Source organism: Heliangelus exortis, chromosome 11 (genome assembly GCF_036169615.1).
Source record: "Heliangelus exortis chromosome 11, bHelExo1.hap1, whole genome shotgun sequence".
Lineage (NCBI taxonomy): Eukaryota > Metazoa > Chordata > Aves > Apodiformes > Trochilidae > Heliangelus > Heliangelus exortis.
The window spans coordinates 13,954,639-13,971,834 of NC_092432.1; the positions used below are offsets into that span (position 1 = coordinate 13,954,639).

Here is a 17,196-nt window from a genome sequence, read left to right on the forward strand (position 1 = left end):
CCGCTGTAGCAAGAAACAGCCTTTTGCTTTCAAAGCCAGAGGGCAGGGAGAAGCAGAGGGCAGCGTGTTGGGGTTTGGTTTTTGGTTTTTGGTTTGTTGTTTTTTTTTTGCTGTATCCACTCTGCCATGTCTGCTTCTTGGTTGTGCCCTATGACACTTCCAGCTTATGATTAACGCCTCTGCTCCCCGTTTCTCCTCTCTGGCACTTCTACACGCACACACCCCACCAGCTCCAGCATGGCTGAGGATCCCCTGACCAGCTGCAGGATCATGGCATCCCTTCAGGAGAATTTGGGGGTCCAGTTGCTACCTGAGACCTCAGTGTGGTTGCTTAATTTAATGAGCAGAAAGAAAAATCTGACTGCCAAAAGAGGGGCGTGAGACCTGGGGGCGGGCGACCATCGCCTCGACCTTCCGAAAGCCATGGTTGATCTCTGCCCTGGAAAGACTGGAACTCCAGAGCCGTCAATGCTTTATGGGGGGTAGCAGAGGGTCAAGTCTCGCCGGGAGCGTCCGGGAGCCCCGAGCAGCAGCAACCGCTTCGCTCTCGTCCGTGCAGGGAGCAGCGGGCACCGAGCAGGTGAGAAAAGCCGTTCCGGGATTTGTTTCGGGTGTAGGGGCGGAAGAGCATCAACAGCACCTTTGGTGCTCTGTCCGGCTTTGTGTTGCGCTGGGATCTTTTTGCCGTGGTCGCCGTGGTGGGGCTGCCCAGAGAGAGGAGCAGTCCCGTAAGATGGGGGAGAGCCTCTGTCCGCACCCCAGAGGAGGGAAAAGGAGCTGGCCTCGACGCTGGACGTGTAAGAGCCTGTTGGCATGATGAGGGCCTCTTGACCTCGACGCAGCCCTAGAGGGAGGTTGTGGGGGGGGAGAGGAGGGAGAACTCCGAGGCTCTCCTCCTGCTCGACAGTAGGGATGGCTCCCCAGACATTGGCCGCACAGACCCCGCTCTCTCTCCTGCAGTGAGGCACCACGCCTGTAGTCAGGGCCTGGGTCTGTTCCTGCGTGGCTGCCTGTCCTGCTGACAGCCCTGGAGTCAGAGCGCGTGTCCCGAGCCGTGGAGGCCTGTGTCCCAGGCAGCCCCAGCTCCCCGTGAGCAGTGCTGTGCAGCCTCTGGCCGCTGCTTTACATAGCCAGCTCCGTTTGCCCAGGGTGGCTGCCTGCGAGCCCCCCTCCCGCTGTGCCTGGGCAGGTAGCTGGAGCAGTGATTTGGAGGGAAGAGCTGATCTGTGAGGTCTTTGTGGTTGTGGTGATTTTGGCCTGTGAGGGGCTAGGTGTGGAGAGCTTCCATGCGGGGGGCCTGTCCTGGTGCCTCTCTGTCTGGCCAGTGTTGTGGGTGCTGAGTGTGTCCTCTTGCCTTTGCAGCGGGAGGTGCTGGAGAAGAAAGAGGAAGCATCCATAGTGTGTTGAAGGAAGCGGGAGGCAAAAGCAAGCGGAGGATCAGAGGAAGCCTGGATGACTGAAGTGGAGGTAAGAGGCTCTCTGGCAAACCGTAACGCTGTTCCTGGGGCTGTGGTCAAACCAGAGCATTGCCAGCACCTTTGATGCTCTGGTCAGCTTTGTGCTGGGTGACCGTTGTTGTTGGGTTTTTGGTTTGTTTTTTTAATGCGAATTTCCCGCTTGCTTTTTTTTCTAAATTATTTGAACTTGGCATGAGAGTCCCCAGGGCTGGAGGGACTTTAAAGGTCTTCCGGTTCCAACCCCTACAACGGGTAGGGGAACCTCCCACCAGCCCAGATTGCTCCAAGTGCCACCCAACCTGCCCTTCAATGCTTTCAGCATCCATAACTTCTCCAAGAAGCCTTTTCCAGGGTCTCACCACCCTCATTTTTTCCATTAGCTCTCTTCTCAATCTCTCCTCTTCCAGGTTGAAAACATTCCCCCTTGTCCCATCCCTCTGGCTCCTTGTCTGGCGTCCTTCCCCTGCTCCCCTGGAGCCCCATCAGGTCCTATTGGAGGTATCTGAAGGTACTTCAGGGACTGGAAGGTGCTCTCGAGTCATTAAAGAGAGGAGCCTGAAAGAGAGGCCCATGCCAGCCCACAGCTTCCCAGCTGCCATCGCTGCCCCCTCCCTACTGGCTCTTGCCACCGAATGTCCCCAAAGCTGCCCAGAAGAAAACTCCCCACTGATCCCCGACGCAAGGCCAACGGGTGTTTTTATTCCAGCTCTGGTGCTCCTTCCTCCTCTGGGCTGATGCCTGCCCACCTGGTGGCAAGGTGGGGGGCACCAACTGCCCCCAGACATTTCAACACTGATGACTCCCGGTGGCGGGGACCAATGGCCAGCTGGCCAACTGCTGTTGAAGTGTTCAGGTGACAGTGGGTGGTATCACCCAGTTCTCCAAGGCCCGACCCCATCACTGACTCCACCCCCTGAGTCTTTTCTCTTTTTTTCACTTCACAGAATCCCAGAATGTTTAAGTTGGAAGAGACCTCCAAGATCATCCAGTCCAACCTTTGACCAACATCACAGTCAACTACTAAACCATGTCCTTAAGGACCAGGCACTTGGGCACTGCAGTTTCCATGGGCTGCACAGACCAGCTGTGGAGATCAGAGCCCCTCTGCTGGGACCTGCTCAGACCCCTCTTCCCCAGCAGGGTCTTCTCCTGAACAGCACTGGGTGCTGGAGTCTCCATGGAGCAAGGCTGGGTAACCCTCTCCTGTTGTCTCCTTGCCCACTGCGCAGCCTACAGGGATGTGGTTCTTTGCAGACCATCCCCACCATCATCTCCTGCCAAGACAAGAGTGTGAAGGTCTTGACCATCCCTTCAGCAAAGACCAGAAGAGTGGGGAACCCCCAGGAGCTGCCTGAGGGGAAATCTCAGACCCTCCCAAAGGCTCTCCTGGAAGGCTGCGAAGGCAGAGACGTGGGCTGGATCCCAACGTGTGCCCCTGAGGCCATACGGCTGCCATGGAACTGTGGTGGCTGCCATGGAACTGGAGGGTTCCAGAACACAGGTGCCGGGCCACTACGGTCACAAAGGGCCACCTGTGATGGGCCACCTGTGATGTCACATGGCCAGGACTACAAGAGCCTGAGAATGGGGCCAGAGGATGCCAGTGTGGCTGAGCTGACCTTCGGGATAACTCGGCTCCTTCCTTGACAGATCGTGTGCCTTCTGTGTTCTGTTCATTGCTCCTTTCCTGCCCACTTTTCGTCAGCTTCCCTCCTCTGTCAAAGGTGATTGGGTTTGGACTGCCAGGACAGAGGAGAGAGGAGGTCAGGTCAGGATACGATACAAGGAGAGGTCTCTCCCTTCCCAGCTCTTGTGGCTTTCCCGGCTCTCCAGTGCTGTGGGAAGGATTCATTTCGGCTCCCTCTGCTAACACCACAGGTGAGCAGCAGGTCCTCTGCAGACAAGGTGACACACAAGGTGGTCTTTCCAAAGGGCCTTGAGCACTGCTGTCAGTTGGAGCCCTGTGACAGCAGGGACAGCAGGGCCATCAGCCTGCAGCTCTGCAGGCACACAAGTTCGAATGTGGGCTGGCTGGCCAGGCCAGCAGGGCACAGGATATTTTCCCAAAGGGATTCTCGACCAGACAAGTTCAATGGCAGCCTCTCCTGAGGCTACCTGACTTTCTGTCTTTGAGGTTTGAGCTTGTTTCCCCGGGTGGTCCTCCTGTAAACGACTTGACTTGGGAAAGATGCTTTCATGAACCAGAAAGGCTTCTTCTCTTTACAAATGTAATTTCCCTGCAGTTGCCATTGGAATGGCTCCACAAGGAAACAAGGACAAGCAGCAGAGACCAGGAGTTGGAGCAGGACTCAAGAATATGGGCAATACCTGCTTCCTCAATGCTGTCCTCCAGTGCCTCACCTACACCCCATCTCTGGCAAACTACCTGCTCTCTCGGGAGCACAGCCAGTCCTGTGAGTACTCGTATGAATGTCTCCTTGTCAATCTGTTGGGCACTTCCCAGGGGTTCCCGGGATGTGGAACTGGATGCAGGAGAAAAGCAGCCCTTCTTTATCAACCCCCTATCAAACCCAGCCTTGGGTTTCTTGGAACACTTTTAGCATAGAAGCCACTTGTCACATCTGTCAGAAGGGCACCTCTTTCTAGCCCTGGGACTTGGTCTCCACTCCTGCAAGTGAAACCTTCTTTGCCCCAGCACAGAAAACTTCTGTCAGTTCAGCATCCTTCTGCAGAAAGGTTCCCAGGCACTTGCCGGGCTTGTTGGGACACTGGCCTCTTGAGAGCAGAGGAGTGGAGGCTGTTCTTACCACTTCAGGATCTCCAGTAGGTTTTCCATTGCTAGGGAGATTTGGCTAACCCAAGAAGCGTCTCTCATTCCCTTCCTCCCTCCCTCTGTCCCTCTTCAGGTGTTCAACCAGGCACCTGTGTGATGTGCAGAGTGCAGGAGCACGTGCGCAAGGTCCTGCATGCCACAGGATCTGCCATCGTGCCTGTGGACGTCATCACTGCTCTTCCAGGTAAGCCCTGTCTGGTGCTTTGTCAGGTTTTCTTCCCTCCTTGGACTGGAGGAGAGAACTCCCAACTTCTTCTTTCTTAGAAATCGGAGGACGTTTCCGGCTCGGCGCGCAGGAGGACGCCCACGAGTTCTTGCGCTGTACTCTGGACGCCATGCAGAGAGTTTGTCTGTGTGACGGCAGCTTGGACACGTCGTGTCAGCAGACCGTCATCCATCAGATATTTGGGAGCTTTCTGAGATCCAGAGGTACTTTTCCGCAACTCTGGCTCTCCCTGGAACTGGCTGTGCCCTTCTCTCTGCCTGTGGGAAGCAGCTGTGTGTGTGACTGGCACAGGAGGGATGAGCAGCGTAAGCGGCACATTCGGTTGCCTTCCCCTCTCGCTGAGCTTTCCAACTTCCCTTGCAGTCTGGTGCTCGAGCTGCCAAGTGGTTTCTGATGCCTACGAGCCCTTCCTGGATGTCCTCCTGGATATAAAAGTAAGAGGGTTTGTAATGGTGCTTCAGGATGCCCCAAGGCGCCTGTAGCTTTCCAGAGCTGAAGGGGTTGGTTTCAAAACATCTCCTGGGAACACACGAGAGCTTGGTGGTGGGTGGCAAGTGGAAGGGACCGTGTCCTACTGCGTTGGCCGTGGCAGCGGTCACCCTGTAGGTGATGGCTTTAAGGTAGACAAGGACACCTGGTCCTCTCTGCACCCTTTACATGCTCTCCTGCTTCCCCTTCCCCCACTCTCTGCTCCCATCTGGCTCCTGGGCTGATGACTTGGGTTGTTGTCATTCTTGATGACCCTGCAGCCCACCTGGAGCTGAACGGAGCAGTGCCACAGAGAGGCAGCTCCTGTTGGCCTTGGGAATCCCCGGGGAATGAGGGAAGTGTTCAGCAGAAAGCCCTCTTTAAGGCTGCCTCTTTCTGGGCACTGCTTGCGGGTTCCCCGGGGGTCTCCTCAGCCCCAGCCACCTGGGTGGTCACGCCAGCTCCTGGTGGGGAGTCTGGGGGAGAGCATTTCCCTCAGCTCAGGGCTCTCCTTTCTCACTTCTCCAGGCAGCCGCATCTCTTTCTGAAGCTCTTGATAAATTTGTGAAACCTGAGCTGCTGGATGCCAGAAGCGGCTTTAGATGTCGCCAGTAAGATGATTCCTAACAAACATCTTCATGTTAGATCCTGCCTTGGGGTTTGGTGTGGTTTAGAGTGTCAGGGAGGCTTTGGTGGAGGGGAGCTGCACAGTGACGGGACACAGCTTTCTTGTAGTCCAGCCTTCTGACTGTTCTTCAATGAGACTAAGGGTGTGGGAGATGGGAGAGCTCGCCTGGCTTTCTTGGGGATAGAGAAGAGGGGGCATTGCAAGGGTCCATTGCAGCACTTGGCTCTCTGCTTGCCTTCCAGCTGTGGCCAGATGACTGCTGCCTCCAAGAGGCTGACGATTCACTGGGCGCCCAAGGTTCTCACAGTGGGACTCAAGAGGTTTGAGAATGTCTCCGGTGGGAAGATCAGCAAGGTAAGTTGGCAACTGGAGGGAAACATTCCCTTCCTGGAGCAGGAGGTTTCCCCAGGCAGTGCGCTCTCTCACGGGTTGTTCATGGTGGGTTTTTCCTGCTCCCTTCCTTGGAGAGGAGAGGAGAGTTCCCAAGGGAAGAAAAGTGTGTGCTCTGCCCTGACAGAGCTGCTCTGCCCCAGAACAGTTTCCTGCCGCCCAAACCAGAACATGGAGCTGTAGTGCTGACCAGCTCCAGAGCTGGATTTCCACACACCTGGCTCCTGGTCTTGGCAGGCTGTGTCATCAAGGAATTTGGAATCATTTCTGAGCCCTCTCGCTCTCTCCATAGGTTGTGAAGTATCCCAAGGTCTTGGATCTTGGGCCATACACGACAGCGGGAGAAGCGCAGCGCTACTCCTTGTACGCTGTGCTGGTGCACAAAGGAGAGAGCTGTCACTCGGGACACTATTTCTGCTACATCAAGGTAAAGAGCAACTTCCTTCCTCAGCAGGGGGAATTGTGTCCTGGGGAAGACCAGCTTTCCTGGCAGTGTTCCTGGCAGCCAGAGGTTTGGGGGAGAAGGTCTCCTGAGGGCTGGAGGGGATTGGTTTTGGAGTGCTCTTGGTTCTGTAGTGTCCTGCCTGTGTTCTGGTGGAGAAAGCAGGCAGCTCATCTCCCTCTGATGCCCTTTTTGCAGGCCAGCGATGGGCTGTGGTACAAGATGGATGACTCATCTGTGACTCCTTGTGACGTTGACACAGCTCTGCAGCAAGAAGCCTATTTACTGTTTTATGTCAGGTTAGAACTAGCGTAAAAATGGCTTCAGAACGTGTTCCCTCTTCCAGCTTTGGCTCTTTGTCTTCTCATCCTCCTGAGTGTTCTTCTTTCTGTCAGAGGAGACATTTTCTCCACAAAGTGCCATGGAGTGCTCTCAAAGCTGAACGACCCCATGCCAATCCTTGTCTTTCCTTGCTGGGCTTCAGGCTGCTGCCCAGCTGCAAATGTCTCCTGAGGAGGCCATAGAGGGTATAAAGAGGAGGTCTTGCTGCAGCAGGAGCCCCGTTCCCCCAGCCCCACACAGAGGAGCTGCTGCTCGCTGGGAGGAGTGGCAACCTGCGAGGGGCTGTGCTTACGGTGTCTTTCGTGCCCCCCGCTCCAGGTGTTTCCCTAAAGACTGGGGTCTTTAGCCTCTTCTTATGCTCCTGTGAGGCTGACCAGAGAATAAGGGTGAGCGTGTAAGCAGAGCAAGAGACAGGATCTTAGTGCTTGGAGGGTCGAAATGGAAAAATTATTACTTAGACACGAGGGTCAGCATTTATCTTGGCTGTAGCCTTGGTCTCCCTTGGGCTTTTTTTATCTGTCCTGGTTTGAGAGGAGCAGGAGAAAAAGGTGCCTGGGACATGGCCAGCAATTGTCAGGCTGCTGATGTGACAGTGAGAATGGGGACACACAGCTGTGCCCCTGGGGTGGAGAGGATGGTTCAGGTGACCCAAATGGACTAATGAGTATTCCTTGCCATGGTGCTCAGTATAAAATGGCTCCTAAGAGAGCCTGGTGGTAGAATTTCTGGGTTGGGCCCTGTTTGCTACTGAGCTGCATGTGGTGGTGGTCCTGCTGCTTGTTTCCTTAGTGGAGGAGGAAAGAATTCATGGACGCAGATTGTCATCTGCCTCGTTTAGTAGGTCCAGATTGGTTGCTGTAAGGGTCTCAGGGCTTGTCACTTGGACCCTGGGCTTGGGCAGCCCTGTCTGCTGCTGAGTCCAGTGTGGGACAATTGTGGTTGAGCCAGAAGTAGCAACTAAGGAGGCAGAGTTCCTTATTTATCTCTGTTGGATAGCATTGTATATCTCATTTATAGCAAGGGCTGTTTGTAGTTCAAAGGACGTCTTGAAATACCATAGATGTAAAATGTACTTTCTGAAGCCATTTTAAGTTCTGAAAGATTAGAGAAGTTCCTTTCACACATGACTGTTGTCCATTACATCTGAACATATTTCAAAGCAAAGTAAGTCGCTTCTTTAACCTGTTTTGAGAAATACCAGCATGAGCCTCCATCCCCAGGAGATTTACTGCCCCGTGCAGAGCCCGTCCCAGACATCTCCCTGCCCCCACACAGCTCCCTTGGCCCCACGGGCTCTCCCCGCAGGCTGTGCAGCCTTGGAGCCAGCAGCAGCACTGCCACCCCCATGCCCACCCCCCATGGCCTCTCCTCCTTCCCCAGGACTGAGCAGAGGTCCCCGAGCCAGCTCCACCTGGCCTGGGTGGAGGATGAGGCGGAAGAGATCAGTCTCCCCGTCCCAGACACGATGGCCCAGCAGCTGGAGACAGGTGAGTGAGCGGTTTGTGGCTGCTTTGCTGTGCTCCTGCACGGCAGGGGCTGCTGGGCACATCCCCGGCCTGTTCCGTGCCAGTTCCCCCTTTGGGTCCCCCCGCCCAGGGCTGGCTCTGTCCTCGGGAGCTGGCACGCAGCTGGGTCTCTCCTGCCAGCACCATCAGCTCACCCTGCTCCCTTGCTTTGTTAAAGATTCCTGGTATTCAGCTGGGGAGAAGGAAGAGGGCCAGGAGATGGTTGAGGATGCTCCAGAAGACTTAGGAGAGGTACCTACAGAGACTGCCACCTGCCTTGTGCCTGCTCCACCTGCCCCCATGCTCAAAGATGCCTTCCCAGACAGCTGCCCTAAAAAAAAAAAACCAACCAAAAAAAAAAAAAAGACAGCAGAGTCCTGTGAGTACGAGGGATCAACAAAGGAGCCCCATAATCTTCTCTTGTTGCAGGACCAGGATCTGGAGTGGCTGAGAGATGTGATAGTCAACCTGTCACCCTCTGTCCTCATGAGCCTGCAGGATGTCTCGCAGGTCTGGCATTTCCAGAGCAGGTCCCAGTTTCCCCCGTGCAAACCCCCAGGGAGGTTTCTCCCCCAAAGCCCTCTGCACCCTGAGGGGTACAGAGGCATAGAAAGGAGCAGAGGCTGCAGTGGGAAGGGGCTCTGGCCACCTCCTGGCCATGGCAGAGTGGTGTGGGGATTCTTCCCTGAGGCTGGGAGGGACCCCAGGGACATGAAGGCAGAGCCAGGCTTTGCTGCTGTTCCCAGGAAACTGTGGCAAATGATCCCTGGATAAGGAGGCTCAGGTCCAGACAAGCTCCAGTGCCCCTGACACCCCTTCCCACTGTCCTGGATACTCTGTGGGTATCTCTGGTCCCAGTCCTCGTGTTGGCACCTCCACTTCGTGGACTGAAAGGACAATGGGCAAAATCCTCCAGCTGCCACTAGAGAGGGAGGGAGGGGAGGCAGCTGGCTCAAGCTCTGTGCTGCCTCATTGGGCCTGCTGGGAGGGACCCCTGCGTGTGGCATCTGTGAGGGGATGGTTGCAGTCCAGTGGCAGCACCATCCTCCCCTCTGTTCCCTGCAGGCAGAAAAAATCTTGAGGTGCGTCCACAGAAACGTGGAGCACGTGCGCACGGAACCATCGCGGTTCGTCCTGAGATCCGTGCTTGGGCTGCTGAGCGAGTGCTGCCCCGAGGAAACCGTTCAGACCCTGCTGATGATCAGTCCCTCCTGTGACAAGTATGAGCCCCAAGAGCCCTGGGGACTTGCTCCATAGCCCAGGCACAGCACAGTGGCCAAGGCAGCCCTGCTAACAGAGTGTTCTGGCTTGCAGTGCTGCGCTGGCCATGTGGGAGATGCTGCTGTCCCTGCCCAGCACTTCTGTGACAGTTCTTGACCGGCTGCTCAGCGTGATCCAGGGCTGGAGAGCAAAGTGTGCTATCCCATCGGTGAGTGACCAGAGCAGGTCTTGCTCCCCTTCAAGGCTGTTCCTGGCTTCCCAGGAAAAGAGACACATCCCCTCCTGCCTGCCCCAAACAGCCCCCTCCTCCAGGCCTTGGGGACACAGCCCCTCAGGGCCAGCAGGGACCTGCCCTGCACCAACCCCCTTGTTCCAGCCCCACGAGGCTGCCCCATGAGCTCCCCAAGGACAAATAGGAACCCCGCCCCTATCTGGGCAGCACTCTGCTTCCCCACTGCCTGCACCCCCTGCCCCGCGCTGCAGCTGGAAACCTGGGGCAGGGGCCGGAGTTGGGTGCCAAAAGGGGGGGGGTCAGCGTGCTGGCCCAGGGAGGCTTGTGGGGCCACCCTGAAGCAGGAGGGGAGTCCTCAGGGCTGCTGGGCCGTGGCCTGGCAGATGGGTCACAGCCTCCATGGGTGTCTCTGTGGGCTGGGCCGGTCGCCTGAGCCGCACTCCCCGTGCAGCCCAGGGGCTTTGGCAGTGCCACAGCAGCTTCCTTGCACTGAGAGCTGTCCCTGTGTCCTTCTGCAGGCAAGGCAGGTCCTGTCCAGACTCAGTCAGCGGCCCCGCTGTCAGGGGATCCTGGAACTGCTCTTCCCCAGGCTCCTCATGGGCTTGATCTACAAGGTTTCCCTGGGAACAGTGATCCTGGGACAGGAGCCGCCTCAGGCCGATGAAGCCAGCCCTTTGGGGTGCGCCAGCCCCTTCCCCTGCCATTCCCCTGGGCCCTCGGCCAGGGCCCCTGCTCTGTGTGTAACTGGACCTTGCTCTGCCCACAGGGTGGCAGTGGAGGGCGTTAAAGCTCTGCTGGACGCTGCTGGCTTTCAAGGGCACGTCCAGAACATCCAGAAGGAGGGCGGCTGGGACATGATGCTGGACGTGGACACCCTCGAGAGAGGAGTCAGCTTGCTGGCCAGGTGAGAGCAGAGGAGCCCCCAGGCACCCAGGCCCCGGGCTGCAGCCGCAGCGCTGGCCAGGGAGCGATCCGAGTGGCAAGGGGTGCTCCTTGCCTGGGGAGAGAGCAGGGCGCATTCAGCAGCAAGTGGTGTGGAGGCTGTGGCTGGGGGCGAAGGCGTGTCCTGGCCTAGGCCAGCCTGGCTGGGCTGGGGCAGGGCAATCCCAGCAAGGCTTTCCTGCCCTGCTCACTGCCAGCACTGCTTTTCTTTCCCTGCCCTGCCCAGAGAGATGAGGAAGAGCCCCGCTAAGCAGCGATACCTCCTGTTCCAGCACGTCAAAGAGATTCTTGACCAGAGGAGGGAATGGCAGCTCAACTTTGCCATGACTTTCTATACTGAGGTAAGCCTGGTGGGAAGCAGTGCCTCTGCCAGATGCTCCTGAAGCCGTCCCTCTGGCACAGGCGGCTGCCGCCGGGTGGGATGACAGTCCCTGGAGCTGGGACAGAGGGCTCTGCTGCCAGTCAGGCCCTGGGGCCTCCATCCAGCCCTTCCTGCTGGGGCAGTGCTCAGCACCCCCACGTGTCCACAGGCAGGGCTGCCCCCCGGAGGGGCTGTGTCAGCCCCCAGGCCCCGAGCTGGCAGTGGTAACCAGGAGCTGCAGAGTGCCAGGGTCCTGCAGCTCTGCCCGTCTCTCACCACTGTTGTTCTTTCAGCTGCTGGGCTGCCAGGGCCTTGGAAAGGATCTAAGTGACGTGCGCCTCCTCCGCTCCTACCTGAGCCACGGCAATCAGACAGTCCGTCTGCTGGCACTCGGGGGCTTGGTGGCGCTCTCAGGAGATCCACAGATGGTGAGCGAGGCGTAGTCAGGCGGAGCCGCGTTGGCAGCCTGGGGCTGGGGCAGGGGTAACGCGCTGGCTTGGGCCTGGCTGAGAGGAAGGAGGTGGCTGTCAGCAGAGAGAGGGGTGGCTGAGCAGGGGCCACAGAGCCTTTGCTCTCCTTGCTCTCTTCTTCATCCCCATCGGCAAGCGCAGTGCCTGCCGGGAAGCTGGGTGGGAGGCTGGTGCTCAGCATGCAGGGCGTTTGTGCCAGGCTGCTCCTCCACTGCTCCACCCTCACAGAAATTCTTTGTTTCCTCCAGGCAAGAGAAATGCGGGACAGCTCTGTGCTGGACCGCATCCTGATGTGCCTGAAGGATCCATCCACAAACATCAGGATGGGGGCCTTGCAGCTCTTCCAAACCATGATGCGTCTCCTGAAGAGGAAAGAGGCCAGCCCCGTCGCTCTGCTGCTGGTGGAGAAGCTCCCAGCCCTCTTTGGTGATGTAAGGCTGATTTGGGAAACTGACCCCATAGAAGGTCATGGGGCAAGGACAGCTGCCCTCCAGCCCAGCCCTGCGGGCAGCACATGGGCAGGGCTGCTGCCCTCCTCACGCCCCTGGACTCTGCTGGGAGGGCTGCTGGGCTCTGCACCCAGGATGGCTTCTCCTTGGCCTCAGCCTCTATAGAGGTGCCCTGAGCCCAGCAACCCCAGAGCATCTCCCCTCACATTGACCACATTAATAGCCTTGGTCACCGTGGGTGGGGAGAAACTGTAGCTGCAGTCACACCATCTTCCTTCCTACCAGGAGTCCGGCCAGGTGCAAGAGCTCTCCCTCAGCCTCTTTGGGGAGATGATGAAGGCTGTGGCGAGCAGGGAGAGGGGAGAGATGAAGAAGACAATACGTAGGGTCATGGTCTCTCTCTTCCTGCACATGTATACTGAGAGCAGGAGTATGGCCGAGGTACAGAGTTGAAATCTGAGCACCTGCTTTGCCCTTCCTTCCCTCTGCCCCAGCCCTGGCAGCAGCAGCTCATCAGCTCTTGCCCATTTCTCTTGTGCTGGCTGTGAGAGTGCCATAGCTGAGGGGGTGCCAACTCCCACGTGCTGCTCTTTTGCAGGCCTCTGGCAAAGGCCTCCTCATCTGTGCCAAGTTCCTGGGCTGGAGGAATCTCAAGAGGGCAATCAAGAAGAAGAAGACCTGGCTGATTGGAGAGACTTTGGTGAGGACAACCCCCAGGTGCCAGGGCCTGGGCTGGACAAGGGATGCTCCATGTGCCCAGGGTGTGGGTGTGCCTGGGGGGGAAGGGGTGGGATGGGCAGAGGGACTGCTCTGGCACACAGGGAATGCTCTGTGCCAGCCCCATGACATGCCCTTGGGCACTCTCCAGCTGAAGCAGGACAGGAGCAGGGTGGGAGACTACGTGCGTTTCAGCCTGCCCTACCTGCGGGACTCTCGGGCCAGCGTGAGAGCGGAGGCCATGAGGTTCATGGGTGAGCCACAGCCCCCGGGGACCCTCTTCTGGCAGCCCGGCCCCAGCCCCCGGCGCTGCCCTGGCAGGCAGGAGCAGCCCTGTGGCTGTCCCAGGCAGGGCCCTGGCCTCCCGCTGCCCCCTCTGCCCTGCCCTGGTCTTGGTGGCCTTGGTGGCCGCCTGGCTCAGTGTCAGCAGCGCCCTCGGGGACTTGCCCGGGGCCATCCCTGCAGAGCGCTGGGCAGGAGGGCGTGCGGCCGAGCTGGCTGGGCCGGGGGCGGTGCTGCCGCAGTGCTGGGGAGGGGGAGGTCTGACGGGAGCTCTGTGCACAGGGACTGCTGCGCAGCTCCTGGGGAGGAATCCACCTAAAGAGACGCTGGAGGTTCTGTGGAATGGTGAGTAGGGTCAGAGGTGCTGGGTGCTGCCATTCCTGGCTCTGCTGCAGGGAAAGGAGGGAGAAGGTGTGACTGTCCCATCCCTGGAAGTGTTCACGGCCAGGCTGGCTGTGGCTTGGAGCTCCCCGGCCTAGTGGGAGGTGTCCCTGCCCGTGGAGGGGGGTTGGCTTGGGACTAGGCGATCCTTAAGAAGGTCCCCTCCAGCCCAGCCCAGTCTGGGAGCCTGGGATTCCTGAGCAGCAGCTTCCAGCTGCTCCCTTGGTCCCAGCTGCTCCTCCTAGTTAGGGAAAGAGAGGGATGGGGCTTGCATAGAAAGGTCTGTGCAGACAGCAGCCTTTCACCACTGCTCGCTTTCCTTCTGTTGCAGTTGTCAAGCCCTTTGATAAGGACCCTGATGCCTCAGTCAGGTCCCAAGCAGGTGAGACCTTGCACATCCTGCAGACGGTGACGGAGCTGCAGAGACAGAGATGGTCCTTACGAAGACTGTGCTTCTGGCGCTGATGAGGTGGGTCAAGGACAATCTTGCTGCCACCCTCTTCCTGACGGTACTTGCACCACTGCCCCGTCATGGCTGCTGTTCCCCAGACCCTCATGTGCACCCCCAGGCTGTGCTCGACTGTTTAAGTCCAAACGAGTGCCCCCCGAACTCTCCTGTGCCCTGACTCTCCTAGTTAAACCTCCCTAATGTCATCCCAGCAGGAGGAAGTGGCTGTGCTGGGGTGAGGGTCCTGGTGGCATGATGATCCCCGAGCGTGCAGAGCACACAGCATTTGTCCTGGCCCCTCCTGCTACCTGTACAGCAGAGTTTTTGACCTCTCCCACAGAGACCTAGAGCAGCTCGAGTCATGCGGCTGAGCGCACACCCAAACAAGATACCCTGTTGGAGGCAATGGATTCATCACGAGCTGCCCCCGAGAGGCTACAGGAGTTTCCAGCCTTGCCGAGCAGGGTCCGTGTCACCGTGTGGGCCCAGGCGGCTTGGGACAGCTGGGCAGGGCAGAGCTGAGCCAGAGCTGCTCTCCTTGTCTCCTCAGAGCAGCGGGACGTGCAGCCTCCTGGCCTCTGGCATAGCTTCCAATAGGTCAAAGAGGTCCCCAAATAAAATGTGGCTTTTGGAAAGCACAGCATGTGGTGACATCTGTTCTATGGCACCCAGGCTCTGATCTTGGGACTGATGGGTGATCCTGGGCTCAACGCATCACCAAATCATAGGAATTGTCCAGTCTCCATTTTCTCGCCTCTCTGGTGATTGTAGATGCTGAACAGTGTGTCACAATCAGGCTGTTCAGTGGCAGCTTCCCTCAGAGACATTTGGGAAAAAACAAAACTCTGTTGTTTGATGATTCTCACGTAGACTAAGTCTGAGCAGTGCTGTGGAGATCCAGCTTTGTGTGCAGTTCTGGGTTGTGCCCTGCAGAGGAAGAAGAGGAACTGTTGCTGCCCAGCTCGTCTCTGTGCAGCCCCTGAGCACGCAGCGTCCTGGCTGAGTCCCCTCCGTGTCAGAGCCCCGCAGCAGCCCCGGCCGTGAGCAGCCGGGCCGGGCACTCGGGCTGATGCCCTGCAGCTGGGCAGGGGCCGTGTCCTGGGGGTGGGGGTGGGAAACACCTGGGGCGGGGGGCACAAAAGCCGCAGTTAGTGCAGCTTGTCCTGGGTTCCTGTTCCTCTTAGCAAACAGCAGCACCTCTGTGTGGGGCTGGGGGCTCCTTCCTGCAGCAAGTCTGCAAGAAGGTCCTTTTGGGGCATCTGAGAGGAAGCAAAAAGCAGGGCTCTGCTACAGCTGATAATTGAAAGCTCCTTAGTCTGATTGTCGCTTGTTGATTTGGGGGTGTTGGGCAAAGGGCATTGGCTTTGTTGTGTGTGACATCAATGCTCTGTTCTGCAGTACACTGGGCATTGGCTCTACCTGGTTATCTATGGCGATCTCTATTGAACTGTTAGGGTTTTTCTTTTTATGGGCAACTACACATCCTTCCTTCATACCAAGCTGAGTCCATCAGAGTTTGGAGGTTTTGGAAATGGCTGTCCCTCTTTCTGTATGTTTGTGTTGCAAGGGTGCTTTCTTCTCAGTAGACATAGAGGCAGCTGTGGCAATGGCAACACAAGTATGGCCACCACTTGGGCTTTGACAGTGGCTTTTACCGATGTGCCTTGGCCAGTAGTGGCCCAGGTCACTGTTCTGTCAGAGCCTGCAAGAAGCAGTGCTGCTTCCCCATCCTGACCCAGGGGGACAGGGAGTGGGGGTTTCAGATCCATTCCCCACAGGTTGCCCCTGTGGTCAGGCAGTGAAGAAAGGCAGCTGAGCCCTGTGTTACTGAAGGCACAGCAAAGATGGAACACGTGGGGGAGAGCTCTGACGAAGGTGAAAGACCAAATCCTCTCCAAAAGGATGATAAAGAAGAGAGTCTTCTGCAGAAGCTTGAGCAGCAAGGACAGGACGACAGAGAAGTCAAGCTCTGCTCCTGCCTGCACCCTGTTTTTCCACTGTTAGGAAAAGGTGTCCTCCTATCAGACCCATGCAAGCAAACTGGGACATGCCATGAGCTGACGTGTGCTGGTGCTACCTTTGCAACCAGGTAAAGGTGGGACAGATAACCTAGCACTGGCTTGAGCATATGAACTGAAGTCTGGAACCCCGAAAGCAGAAGCCTTGTCTCAGAAGATGTCTGCACCAACCTCTAGTGAAAGGTGTTACAGTCCTGGAACAAACCCATTCTGAGCTGCAACTGCAAGCTACATAACCACCCCTGTTGACAGTGGAAGATAGCTGAGAGATTAGAGGGGCTCTGCTAACAGCCAGGTGGAGGGAAAGGAAAACAGAGCTTCTTAGAGAGTGTGGATTTGATGGCCTGGCACATCAGACCCTGAAGAGTATGGAGCCCTGGTAGATCTTGGTGTACAGTGCCCCATATACCATGGAATCAGGTAGGGAGAGAATCCATCTCCAAACGTGTCAGTAATACAAGCTGAGCTGAGCTTGACTGGGGACAAATGGGAAAAACATTCAGTGGTGATGGGCCCAGATGCTCTGTGCATCCTTGGTGTTGGTTTCCTTTGCAAAGGGTATTATAAGCATGTGGGAGGGTCTAAGGGGTTCTTTGGTGCAGCAGCTGTGGAGACTGATAGAGTTAATGTGATCCAAGACAGCTCAGTATGGATTTAGTACAGGCAAATCCTGCCTGATGAATCTGGTGGCTTTCTATGTTAAGGTAACTGCATCAGTGGCCAAGGGATGACCTACAGATGTGATGTGTCTGGATTTCAGCAAGGCCTTGACACAGTCCCCCACAATATCCTACTCAGCAAGTTGGAGAGAGAGAGATTTGAGCAGACTCTTCAGTTGATAAGAAATTGGGTGGATGGTCGCATCCAGAGGGTAGTGGTCAACAGCTTGGAGACCAGGGACAAGTGGTGTCCCAGTACAGACCCCGGAAGGACCTGTTCTGTTGAATATTTTTGTCAATAATATAGACAGTGGGATCGAGTGCACCATCAGCAAGTTTCTAGGTGATAGCAAACTGAGTGGTGCTGTCGTAAAGCCAAAGGGGTGGGATGTCATCCAAAAGGACCTCATGAGGTTCAACAAGACCAAGGAAAAAGTCCTGCACCTGGGTTGGCACAACCTGTGCTATCAGTACAGGCTTGTGGATATGGCTGCTTTTCTAGAAAGCAGCCTTGCAGAAAAGGACTCGGGGGTCCTGTTGGATGAAAAGCTGGATGTGAGCCAACAGAGTGCATGCTTGCAACTGAGAAGGCCAGTAGCCTCCTGGATTGCCTCCAAAGAAATGAGGCCAGCAGATCAAGAGAGGTGGTTCTGCTGCTCTACTCAGCTGTAGTGAGAGCTCACCTGGAATACTGCATAAAGCTCTGGATCCCTCAGTACAGGAAGGACATGGATCTGGAGCAGGTCCGGAGAAGGGGCATCAAA

General features: G+C 56.9%; 1 protein-coding gene across 1 annotated transcript; it reads left to right on the forward strand.

Annotated features, from left to right (window-relative positions):
- Nucleotides 1-2,952: 2,952 nt before the first annotated feature.
- LOC139801046 (uncharacterized) lies at nucleotides 2,953-14,068 on the forward strand. Its single transcript, XM_071754749.1, has 25 exons — nucleotides 2,953-3,335; nucleotides 3,701-3,871; nucleotides 4,325-4,435; nucleotides 4,516-4,680; nucleotides 4,841-4,911; nucleotides 5,474-5,556; nucleotides 5,816-5,927; nucleotides 6,256-6,390; nucleotides 6,604-6,704; nucleotides 8,128-8,234; nucleotides 8,431-8,504; nucleotides 8,682-8,762; nucleotides 9,318-9,472; nucleotides 9,567-9,681; nucleotides 10,224-10,384; nucleotides 10,472-10,609; nucleotides 10,874-10,988; nucleotides 11,302-11,436; nucleotides 11,727-11,909; nucleotides 12,213-12,368; nucleotides 12,526-12,627; nucleotides 12,796-12,898; nucleotides 13,209-13,271; nucleotides 13,639-13,816; nucleotides 13,968-14,068. The coding sequence occupies exons 2-24, from the start codon at nucleotides 3,712-3,714 to the stop codon at nucleotides 13,770-13,772; spliced, it is 2,760 nt and encodes a 919-aa protein (XP_071610850.1). The 5' UTR covers nucleotides 2,953-3,335; nucleotides 3,701-3,711; the 3' UTR covers nucleotides 13,773-13,816; nucleotides 13,968-14,068.
- Nucleotides 14,069-17,196: the final 3,128 nt, after the last annotated feature.

Coding starts and splice junctions, on each gene's coding strand:
- LOC139801046 (XM_071754749.1), top strand. CDS start 3,712: ATGGCTCCACAAGGAAACAAGGACAAGCAGCAGAGACCAGGAGTTGGA. Junction 12,628..12,795: donor GGCTGATTGGAGAGACTTTG/GTGAGGACAACC, acceptor GGCACTCTCCAG/CTGAAGCAGGACAGGAGCAG. Junction 12,899..13,208: donor GGAGGCCATGAGGTTCATGG/GTGAGCCACAGC, acceptor CTCTGTGCACAG/GGACTGCTGCGCAGCTCCTG.